At 44.0% G+C, this 12,330-nt stretch overlaps 2 protein-coding genes across 2 annotated transcripts; both read right to left on the reverse strand.

Moving 5' to 3' along the window:
- Positions 1–571: 571 nt before the first annotated feature.
- Positions 572–3,559, reverse strand: PADG_06932 (uncharacterized protein; the record flags this gene model as incomplete). Its single annotated transcript, XM_010764042.1, has 7 exons — positions 572–845; positions 928–1,118; positions 1,180–1,445; positions 1,512–2,102; positions 2,159–2,230; positions 2,288–3,307; positions 3,364–3,559. 7 exons carry the CDS (start codon positions 3,557–3,559, stop codon positions 572–574), a joined length of 2,610 nt encoding a protein of 869 aa, XP_010762344.1.
- A 620-nt stretch (positions 3,560–4,179) lies between these two features.
- Positions 4,180–6,039, reverse strand: PADG_12208 (uncharacterized protein; the record flags this gene model as incomplete). Its single annotated transcript, XM_010764290.1, has 7 exons — positions 4,180–4,313; positions 4,438–4,564; positions 4,606–4,735; positions 4,824–4,994; positions 5,363–5,473; positions 5,596–5,880; positions 5,951–6,039. 7 exons carry the CDS (start codon positions 6,037–6,039, stop codon positions 4,180–4,182), a joined length of 1,047 nt encoding a protein of 348 aa, XP_010762592.1.
- Positions 6,040–12,330: the final 6,291 nt, after the last annotated feature.

Here is a 12,330-nt window from a genome sequence, read left to right on the forward strand (position 1 = left end):
ATGAGCAATTAAAAACAGTCATTGTTAATGATGATAATATTTTGATTATTATTTTTTGCCCTATGAACGCCAGATCCTGACACCCTTTACTTCCACCCCGCGCTATGGCGAATGGGGCAGGTTTGTTATACGAACGAAATGGACCGAATCCCCGTGCAATGTTATAAACCAGCATAAAAAACTGGAAACAGGGGAACCAATCCAGCAGTTTTATTTCAGATTGATAAACAATCGTAATGTAATATGCCCAAAAGACGGAGTGCCTAGCGAATAGAAAAACTAACAATCCTCTTTTGCCCATCTATCCAAGTGATAAAAAAATTAAAAATAAATAAAAATAAAAATAAAAACCAGAATCCTGAGCTTGACGTAAATTTGTCCGATATATTAACAAGGAGACAGGAAATGTTACAACAGAATTATATAGTAATAATATCTTTTCCGCCAGAAAGCAGGCGGGAACTAAAGAAGGAGACAGATCAAAAAGAAGGATTTCAGCAACCCGGACAGTCCAACAGGACAATATTTCAACCTTCCACGCCTAAAATGCCCTCTAACTTAGTTAACCCGCTCACCAATCATGCTTAAAGTCAGCCGGGCAATACTTCTTCCAGGCATTATCATTATCTACGTCAGCAGCTGCAATCTCCTCGACCTGATCCTCAATGTCGTCGGGCAGCTTGTCCATCGCGCCGCTATCCTGCTCCATAAATAGTGCGTATTCCTTCAATTTCTCGCGCGTATATTTGATGGCCTCCTTGTAGAGATCCACAATGAACTCCTTGTGAGCGGCCTTGAATGAGAAATTTGCGCGCTTGGCATCGTCGTGATTGTCCATTGCCTCCCTAAAAGAAACAGTTAATCCAGTCCAGGTATGGCGAGTCTGGAGATAGCTTAGTTAGTCCGCTAGAGTAAAAATATACGTACAAGATGGCTTCGACACCCTTGATTGTTGCAACGAGGCCATTGCGGATGACGGGCTCGTTCATATATTTGCAAGTTGCGACAATGCGGGCAAGGCCACAGCTCCGTCGGTGGTGGGTAATAGTATCGCCTTGATGGGCACCCTTCTTGAACCAAGTAATCAGATTCTTTGGCTTCTTCCGGTCGGCAAACATCTGATCAATAGTTAGTATGGCTGTGCTGAAAGATACTGCACACAGAAGAAGCCAAACTCACGGCAAACTTGAGGTTATTCTGTTTCATTGGAAGAACGGCCATCCTCTCTTCCTCTGTGTAGATGGTGCCCATTTGCTGCATCAAGGCCATGATATATGTCTCTGGAGCACTGGCTTGGGGAGGATGTGGCATGTTGACTGGTTTGACTTTGAAGAACGAGTTAATTATGGCCGCGTCGCACGTACCACCAGCGTTGCCATTGTTGAACTTCTTTTGGAGGAAATCGAGATATCCTCGGATCCAGTTAGCTTCGTAGATATGCTCCGCTATATCGTTGTTAGTTCCCTATATCCAGCAAGATGGTCAAAAGCGTTGGGGAATGGTTCACTAACTGGCCCATTTTCTCTTGGTGTAGTCCCCGTCTGCGTTGTCAGTTTGCACAATAGCACGTTCATCCGCAGTATCGTCACCTTGTAAGATTGTGATGCTAGTGTCTGGCTCGCAGTCTTCCGAATTGTCGGGGCAAGGGACTTCAGGTACTATGATTGGAATCTTGACATTGTCCTTCAATTCCGTGGGGCCATGGTATTGCAGGACTGGAATTGTGTTGGCCTTTGAGGAGTCACAAAGGGCGTAATATTTACGATCGCCGGGAGCTTGTCGCGAGGCCAAGTCAAATCTGATATTTCTGATGGCAATCGCCCTGCCCCTCCTCTTCAGTTCACCTTCTTCATCATCTTTAGTTTTGTCGTAGTCCTCATCTGCCTCTTCCGCATAGCAGTACCCAGGAGACAGCTTGTCAACGGATAAGCAGATGCGTGGGAAAGTATAAAGGTCGTCCTTTTTGAAGAGGGTGACGTCGAACAGTTTATCCTTGTCACCATCAAGCTCTTTCCATCCTTCAAGTCCAAGGTCAACACCGACCTTGGCTTCGATTGAGACTCCAAAAATGCTTCCACCGGCCTTGCAGAAACCGTTGGTATCTGGCATTATATTCGTTAGACATGACCCCGCAAAACTCACATAAAGGGAAACATACCTAGACCGGCTCCCAGGGTTACAGTTACCTGGGGCACCTTGAAGGCAAGGTCAACACCGAAGCCATTGTCATCTGCAGAATAATGTCATCAGCGAATTTCCGGCGAGAACACAGGAGAAGGAAACATACCAAGAACCGTCAAGCTCACAGACAAGGCAATTTCCGTGTATAATCGTGCCTGGGCATCGATCTGTGCCTGGATTTCCAACGGCTGGGTTTCAATGGTTGGAGTCCACCCAGAAATCTGAACCTTATCTTTGGCTAGAAGATCCACCTTTGCAATAGAGGAATCTGGGATCCTGGCGACTATGCCTGCAGAGGCCGAGGCCTGGCCACCAATATAATCAATACCGTAACCAGCATTTAACTGAATCCGTGGGCCAAATTCAAAGATGCCAGGTATATTCCATCCTGACACCGGAATCTCTAGCAGGGTGATCTCCGCCTCTGGGGCTTTGCCTGTCAGTCCTCTCCAATCAACATGGCCAACAAAGTCGAGACCAAGATTGACACCAGCTTGAAGTCTCTCGGGTCTCACAGATATCTCAAACTTGTCGATATCAACTCCACCCAAGCCAAGACTTGCTTCAACGTGGCCGGCAAAAATCAGAGTTCCTTGTACTCCGCAGTCATTGCAGTTGGCAGTAAGCGTGGCATTAAGAACTCCCTTGTTCCTCTTCCATTCGAAGATCTTCGTGGGCAATGTGGCATCGACATTAAGGCGGAATTTCTTATCGAGATCAGGTATGATATCACGTTTACCTTTTCCTCCAAGAATAATTTCACCAAAATCCAAGACCCAGGTATTCATAACCTTTTTCCAGGTGCTCTTGACTGCAACGAGTTTGACTGACAGGGATTTATCGTCAAATGTAACCTTGCTGACCACCAAGGGATCATACGATTTGTCTTTGCCGCAACCCCTCCAGTCGGGGACTAATACGAAAGATCGCAGGTCATTGAAATTGACCCAGTTCCAAACAATTTTGGCAGCAGCATAGACCAGCGGATTTTTGAATTTCAGCGATGCTTGTTCCGGTTTGCAGTTGGCTGACTGGAGAGCAAAGGAGAACTTATCCATATCAAGAATACGTTCATTCTGTTTGGACCAGGCCACCATGCTGATAACAATGGCTTTGGAGTTGGGTTCTTCGTAAAGCAATTAGTCCATGATTCGGAATTGAAAAAGGAGCCGAATAGTTTACTATCAGTTGAAGCCCAGACAAACTTTTCGCTCTCGGACAGGTTAACCAAACTCTTTGGGTCATCGTCTCTTTTAGCTAAATGTTCTGGTTCCCAGACCTCACGCGGAACACGGATCAATTCGTTGGAATCGGGTATAGCCGCAGCTAGCTGTAGCAATAACCACAAAGTGGCAATGATGCGCACGAGCGGAGCCATGATGACCGAACTCGAAGCTCAGGGGGGGCAAGTCGGTAAGACAAGATGATAGTTTCAAAGGAAGGACAATGGGCGTCAGCAGCGCCGTGAGGGACTGTGTCCATTTAAGATGGCAGTCAAGTCCTCATTTTATATCTCTCGATATCTGGGTAGAAGAACTCTTTGCAGCTTCATCCCTATACTCTTGCAGGGGCGTTCTACAACCCCCAGGAGAGATGCTGCTGCGGCATTCGGGTCGTCCGGTTTGACCTCCCTGGAGGTAGCAGCCTGAGTTCGTATCAGGCCGTGTGAGAATGGTGAGCTCCATCTTGAGAACATCCGGTGACCTTTTTCCTGTGAAATTACATTCGACACTTGACAAAGATGTGAAGGAAAATACGAAGTTGTATCAGCCTCGGTATCCAGTGTCATTCCAAGAGGTGGCTTTAGGGTCCTGCATTGCGCTTGGAAGTGGATAAAGATGCAAGAGTACGAAGTTGCATCAGCTCCGCTGTCTTGTCATGAGTCTGAAGGACTCTAGCGCCATCGCTTCGCGGGGAGTGGGGAAAGTCGCTCTAGAACCCGGCAGAAGGGATGGTGTTCACGGAGAGGATACCAGCACCAAGTGCACAGTTCCATTTTCACTCAAAGCGGCTTTGAGACAAGGTACAGATGGAATGACTCGATGATTTCCCATCAAGGATGTCCCAGCATAGGTGAACATGCATGTAAGGAGAAGTCAGTGAGGCTGTCGTAGCCCCTGACCGCATATACTCTAGAAAAAGATGAATAATAATAAATATAATGTAACTTGAAATGGTTGAGATAGAGACAAATCTTCAGTGTGAAGATTGATAATCGGATTCTTGGCATCTGGCTGCTCTCTTCAGTGCACATACCAAACGTTGTGGTGGGAGCCTCCTGCCAAAAGGTCCCTGGTCCCGTATTCTCCAGCTTCACAGCAACGGTGTGAAGTGACACATGCAAGCTCAAGAATCTCGATTCCGGCGAATCGTGCGGCGTCCCCTGGGATAAAACAAGTCCAGCTCGAGAGAGACTCGGAGTACAGCTCCTGCCAAGCACGGCAGGATTGACATATGTGGAATCCCGGTAAGCGATGGCAAAACTGCTTGAACGCCGCCTTCATCACCAATTCCGGCGTATGAAACCAGGGGTCTGGGCGAAGACTGCCGGTTCCTGGTGAAGAGAGGAAGAAAAGAGTAAAGAAAACCCATCAACTCATTTTAAGCACCGAATGTCCTCTCCCTTCGTTCGTTGAGCATACCTCCTGTCACCGATACTACTCCACACCAGCAGTTTCTGATATTGGTCAGTTGTCAGTTGCACGCCTCGGGCAACACGGGCAACAAGGACACAAAATGGGGCTCTTGAGGCCCGTCGAACTGGGGTCCCGTCGAACTGGGGTCCCTTCGAACTGGGGTCCCTGGTCAAGGCTCTGTTTCAAGCTATTTCGGCCTCTACTTCAGTGGGTCAAAGTTTCAGTACGAAGTAGAGCTGGAGGCATGATCCATGTCTGAAAAAGCATGCATGGCATGAACTTGGGGACTGCGCAGACACGGGCCACCCTGGTCCCAGTAGACTGAGCCGTGAATTCGAGCGGAATTTCCACCCTCAACTTGGCTGAATCCCCCTTTTCCTATTCGCCATGGGTTGACAACAGCAATGGTAAAATTGGCAACCCGTTACGAGTCGCGGGTAGTCAAAGAAACAGATTCCCCAGGCCATGTGGTGGCAAGTCAAGATGCTTACAGTGCGTGCAAAAAGTCAGGCCTGAGTTCAAATGGAGGTACGCAGTATATTTACCTTATTATATTTCGGCAACCACTGGTCGGCGTACATGAACAGAGCGACTGTTGAGTCCTTGATAATTTCCTGAGTTTGAGAGTACGACCCGGCCAGACATGGGGTGTGGGCCTGTTGGCATTAAGTAAATTAGCCAAGGGGAGACGAAAATGGGGGAATCCACAGTTTGGAGCAACCATTCAAATGGAATTTGGCACTACCAAACCTCCAATTAGGAACGAAAGTTTTCGTACAATTTTGGCGGAATACTAGCACGCCAAAATCGGGAGCTAAAAGGCACGTTGAAAACTCTTCTCAGCAGTTCATTATCAAAGTTGTGGTCCACATCCTGCAACCGGAGACTTGAGGGTTGATGTGCAGATAATTTGTGATGCGAAGTAGGATCGTCTCTGCTTGGCTCCGGCAAGCCGGGGATTTGTCTTAACTGAATCTGGGCAATGAGCCCTAGCGCGCTGGCTTGGGGAGATTGAAGAGATGAAATGATTGAATAATAAATGAGGGCGACCGCAAAACAGCACCTAGTTACGGAGTATCATATGTTCTTGTAGAAAAGGCATCCCTGTCGGAAATTGCCGTCTTACCGCATACCTTGTGTTAATAGAGATGGTGAAGGTGAAGCTTGCTGTAGTTATGGTAGTAAGATAACTTGCCTGTTCCAAGACCTGAAGGAAGATCATCGAAGAAATGTCCGGAAGAATCACAATCACAATGCACCATAGCTACAACATCCCGCCCTCAAAGTTGTCTTCTGCCTTCCATCAATCAAATATCTGGCTCGGCTTCTCATACTTTCCTGGTGACCCGCTGTTATGGGGCAACTTTGAACAGGCCCCGGTCTGGAAGTGAAAATCTCATGATCCATGGCTTCCAAGGAATTGTCGATGTCGAGCGGAAAAGGAGGGAGTACATATATGCTGCAGCATCTTTTTGCTGTGAGTACTTACTTTACTCTCTCGTGGAATGCGGTGGGTGGTGAAGCCCATCCAATCGCTTCTCTGATAACTATGAAAGTCAAAAAGAAAAGGGCGCCCAAGAACAGTCTGAGCATGATATAAATATGCAGAAAACTGCACTCGGGATCCTTCATGCCCACTCCCCCGCCCTTCCCGTCCACCTTATCCCCTCTTTTCACGTCTACTCCGTCAAGTACGGTGTAACTGTCATTGAGGATGGAATGGCGGACGCCCAGAGCACGCTCTTCGCTGCTAGTTAAGAGATTGTGGGGGCAAAAAAAAAAAAGAGCCTCTTTAAGATAGTTTCGACATTATTTATTTATATTTATTTTGGTATGTAATTATGTGAGATGCCAGGATGCCCTTCCCAACTGCGTACGCAGTCTGCGACTGTTGCTTAGACATGTATGGGTTGTTCTCATACTGCCCTCCCACATACTCGTACAAGCAGTATATACATCCCTTAAGACACATTATATTATTTATATATTGGAACAAGTGATTCTATTAAAATCTCTCTGGCTTTAATATCTAAATAACTTCAATCCCTAGCTATGTCTGTGGGCTTACAAGCCCATTTGACTGTGAGACATTTGAGCCATGTGTGTGATGTACGTGTGAGAGTTACAAGTTGTTTGAAATGTCCGCCTAGTTTGCTGTTTTGCGAAACTGTTGGTTCGTCTTCAAGTTGCCACAGGAGGCGTGCCGACTTGGACTGGAACGGCTTGCACCGCTTCCCTGACGACAACAACCTGCTTATTTGCGTATAACGGAAATCTCGACGTTCATTCTAAGGTTGCTAACCCTGCCCAGTGAAGCAGGGAGATCAAGGATGGCAGGCTTGCCCGGTCGCCTGGCTCCTGGTTCTATCAAACCAACAAGGGAGAGCACATCAAGGCCGTAGTCACGCTGGTCCTGCGCCCTGCAAATGTCGGACACATTCTAGGCAGTTCCCCAGAGTTGAGTATCACCATAGCATTATATTTGTTCGTATTAACAACACCATCACAAACATTGGAAACAATAAGGTCACACTTTATGACTCGGACCCTTGTCGCTCCTTGCAGCCGTCATGTTCGATCTGATAGCACGACATGTTTTCCAAGAAGTTCACCCACCACCTCCTGATAACCCAGAAGTCCAAAGAGAAATAGTGGCAGGCATATAGAGTGATTGGAACACTCAAGACAAAAAACCACCAACACCTCACGGCGTTCACACCACGTTCTGCCCGAGGAGATCAATGTTCGTAGAGTGGAGCTAAAGGGAAGAGAAATGAACAGCGTCGCAAACAGTGTCAGGTTCTTGAGTCGCTTGGACAGCTTAACAGCTTTGTGGGATTAGTTTCCAATCGTGGCTTTGTTCATTGCTAGAGTTATTTTCCCCCAAGTGCTAATTTCGAACAAGTCCGATGCAGCGACCATGGAGTTATTCATAGTCTTCCAAAGGACCATCTGCGGTAAAAATACCATTAGAACTCTTTCTATCTAATGCCTCTCACTGGATCTGCCTTTAAGGTCTGCTGGTGGATGCTCATGCCGAAACCTGGTCACACAGCAACCATCAGCACTCGGGTTTTCTGCCTTGGCTCCATTCAATCCTTGGCCACCGCTCGGCCCAGATTGCAGAGCCCACGAACACTACCTCTCAGACGCCGCACGGATCGGCGGAAATTGCTGGAGACGTATTGTACAGTTCTCAATAAATCAGCTAAAACTTCTAGTTTTCAGACTAGATTGACAAGAGCAATCAATGAATCATATGCAAGGGAAGGATAGGAGAGTTTTGCGGAACTTCTGCTAAAGAATTCATATTTGAATCTAGATAATTTGTTGTGGTTCAAAATGCTGTCTTGCAGAGATCTTGGAGAAAGGGTTACCGTGTAGCCGGAGAAATTCCCAAGGGTCTTCCCATGGCCCTGCAGCCAATAACTAAAATTGCGTATAAATATTGTTCTCGTGATATATAGCACTGTCTCTGCCAGTCCAGCCTCGATCTGTTTTTGTGATATAGGCGGATATTGATTTTCGACCACAGAAGCACGAGCATACAGTGAAGTTCTCATGTACCAAGAATTCACCGCAGCAGACTCTTGTTGACTGAAGCTGCCCGATGTTGTTTGTTCCGAGCTCTGCGGATTGTTCGGACGCGGATGCAGAGAGGGTACCATTTTGTTTTGGCAGCCGATTAAGAAAAATAAGATTATGTAGCGTCCAGATATCGATATCATGTTTTCCCGGAAGCAGGAGGTCCTCGAATATCTTCTGGATAACGAGGTGGTTGCTCGGGCGTAATTTTCGGGCGTAACTGTAAAAGTCAACGCTTCAGTTAGGCGATGGATTCCGGACAGATGGTACGAATGCGGCTGCTATACGGCTGTTAGGGGGGGAACTGGATTCAAGGTTTGATGCCGAGATCGCCTTGAAGGACTCAGCATTTCATTTGAATAGAAGTGTTCGTCAATCCTGAGATTGTACAGCTGCTTTTTCTGAAAGATAAATCTCAAGTTCACAAACATGAAAATTTTCAGACCATCGTGAAGTTTACCTGTTCCTTTTGTTCACTGTCCTGCTCCGTGCTATTCTTTCTGGTGTCCTTATTCCACTGTCATCGTGGATATCATAAATCTGAAAATAAGGAAGGGTTTGAGAAAGCCTAAGCGTGAGTGAATAGCCCCTGTAAAAGTCATTTTAATTGGATATCGTAATGTTTAACTAGTGTCTGAGTCAAGGCTCAGACTGTGGAATCTGTAGTTTGAGGTAACTAGGATTCAATCAGCCTATCTACGGCTCATCACTTGTGAGGTTGATTTGGCCATTGTCCCCAGTAGAGTTGTTCATATCATGAACATGATAGCGTTTTGAACAAATTCCGTTGCTGAGGAAATGTAGTGTCGACAACAACAACAACCAACCATAACTAGTTAGTTAACTAACTTAAGGACTTTGCATCAAATGGCCAAATTGCCACGAAATCACATGACTTTAAATGAATTAAACCAACCCTGTATTAACTATTTACTGTTTCTGGGCACACGCCGCGATGAGCCAAAACAACAGTGACATTGCTATCACCAAGGCTCCTCTTCACTCTGAAAAGAAGAGAGCCCGCGCAATCTCCTCTGCTCCACTAAAACCCCTGGATGATCCCCCCCAGCCCCAAAACATGTCCCAGGACGCGTTGGACACTACAACACCCACCACAGCTCAACTACATCAAATCAATATCAGCTTTAATCCCCACCCAGCCCTCTCACCAGGAGGAGAATCCATTGAGAATGTGACTGACTGCACTCAAGCAGTCCTGCTAACTGTGAAGAACTTCTCTTCCATAGTGAATTATAAGCTCAATGCTCTGTTGAGTCATGCAAACAACTTCTTCTCTGCAGAGCTAGCTGCAGTGCTTGAGCTATGCAATGAGCTATCTGCAGTACTGGACCTGATACTCTGCACTTACAAGAACTCTCTACCATGCCAGACTGTCATACTAAGGCAAGCCATGGGACATGGCATAGTCAAAGTCATTAAAGACCTCACTGCTTAATCAAAGTCTATGTTGACATATGCTATCACTATGACAGCTAAGATGATTCTCTCAAACAATTTCTCTCAGACTGTTTCAGTGATGAGACAATCTCACAAAAAGCAGATACAGCAGATCAACTGTTCTCTGCATCAAGAATAAAAAGACAAACAAGTCATGATTAGACTATTTGTAGCATATACTGCTCATGATTTAGACTCTCAAGCTATTCATGAACAAGTACATGTCATGATTTCTGATCTGATCTGAATCACTGATATATGACACTACTTATTGAGAATTACTGTGACTGTTTTCTCTTCAGCAAAGACAGTCTTCATTTTTAAACATGCAGATAAATTGAAAGCTGCTGTAAATGACTATCTTATTAAGTGATAAAAATTCTGAATCATCTTTGTAGTTGATTCAATCAAGAATTTGACATACAGCTTCAATGAACAAAATATCATTTAGAATGCTTCTTTCTGAGATTCAAGACATCACTTATCAGACTTCAATCATCTGTTGTCACTGGACAAAGAAGTTCACAGATCTTAATCTACATGAAAAATATGTCTGAATTGAAGTACAAATCTCTGAAGTGCATCTCTTTTTAAACAAACTTTATTTTTTCAGTCATCTGATGATGATTAACAAAATTAAGAAATTATCAAAGATCTTAATTTGCACAAAATGTCATGACTTTCATACAGAAAGAAACTGTGTGCAGTTTCTATGTTGTGAGAAGTGCAGCAGTCTCACACAGTCAGACAGATGTCAAATATCAGCTCACTGCTGCAATTGTCTTAATTCTCATCTCACTCTCAGCACTGACTGTTCAGCAAGATTCAAAATAGTGTCTGAATGTATAAAATGCATCTTCTGCTATTAGCTTCACTCAATATGTGAAGCTGACAGAAGAGCATTCATCTCAGCTCATCAAATTTCAGCAAAGAAGAGCAATTCAGAGCTAAACTCTAAAAACTTCATCTCATTTCCTCTCTCAGCTCTGCTGATATCAGTCACTAGCTTTCAGAGCAATCAGACAGACTCAATGATCTGCTTTCAAACAAACATCAAGATTACATCAAGTATGAATCTTTACTAATGAAAAGCAGTCACAATTTTTCTCACAAATCTACACTTACTATATATCAAATCAATATAGAAAGACAGTCAAACTCTCATGACATCACTCTCTCACTAGCAGATAAAAGAGTCTGTAACATTGTAATCATTCAGAAACTCTGAATAGTCATAGATCTCTTTATCTGTCTCTTTAAAAGTCATCTCTCATACAAGCACTTCATCTCACTCTTCTTCAACTGAATCAAAAGGCTCAGAGTACTACTCTATATCAGAAATGAAAAAGCTCTTGCATCAATTTAATTTATAGCAGATATCTCAAGAGATGTTGTCTGTGTCTCAGTTAAGATCTCTAACTTTAAAAAAACTAATATCTATAATATATACAATGTTTCATCTGATATCATAGATGCAGGTCAAGACCTGCAAGACATTCTCTCTTTTACACATATCATGAAGACCATTCTCTGAATGACATTAGAAGACTTTAATATTAGACATACAGCATGAGACTCTACAACTGATAGACATTTTCAAGTAGAAGAGAATCTGTATAATTGAGCAATTTCTTTTGAACTTCAGCTTCTCAACTCAGCTGAATCTCCTACACATAGATGAGAAGACACATTTGATCTTGTCTTCTGTGCTGCCAACTCAGCTATTTATCATATTACTTCTGAACTGCACTGCATCTCAGATTATGAAACTCTTATCACAACAATTCAATTATTACAGACTCAAACTCAATTGATTAAGAAGAAGAAGCTTAGTCTCATAATCTGCAATGTTGATCACTTCTTGCAACTACTCACTTTCTTCTCCTTACTGATCTATGAGGATGTGAATGAGAAAGCAATAAACATTGTGAAATCTCTCAACTGACTCTACAAAACTTTTACTCTCTCATCTCAGGACTCAAGAGTCATTATGCTTCATAATAAACCCCAGCAGTCAAGATAGCTAGAAGAGTATATCATGCAGCATGTAAATACAGTCTTTGTCAATCAGAACAAATGACATTCTAAACAGAAATTAGAAAACCTAAGAGAGCATGAAATCACCAGTGAATTAAAAAGACTTTCTCCTTATCAAATATCTACAAGATTGTCAAATGGCATAAATATCAATCTCAAGATCCCACTTCTTCTTTATAACATTCTGATAGACATCTAGAACAATCTTGTACTGGCAAATCTTCTCTACTGTGAGAGACACTTCTGATCAGACATCTTGACACAGAAGATATTCTGAAGCACACATCAACAATCTCATGCAGAGAGATATTCTGAATACTTCTTACAGAGCAGAAAGTCTACAGAGTCATTTGTCAGACATTTAGCACATTCTTTGATCTGAACAGCATTATAATTAAGATTCTTTAAAAAATATGATCAGTAATAGGCAATT

This window comes from Paracoccidioides brasiliensis, assembly GCF_000150735.1.
Source record: "Paracoccidioides brasiliensis Pb18 unplaced genomic scaffold supercont2.10, whole genome shotgun sequence".
In the NCBI taxonomy this organism is placed as follows: domain Eukaryota; kingdom Fungi; phylum Ascomycota; class Eurotiomycetes; order Onygenales; family Ajellomycetaceae; genus Paracoccidioides; species Paracoccidioides brasiliensis.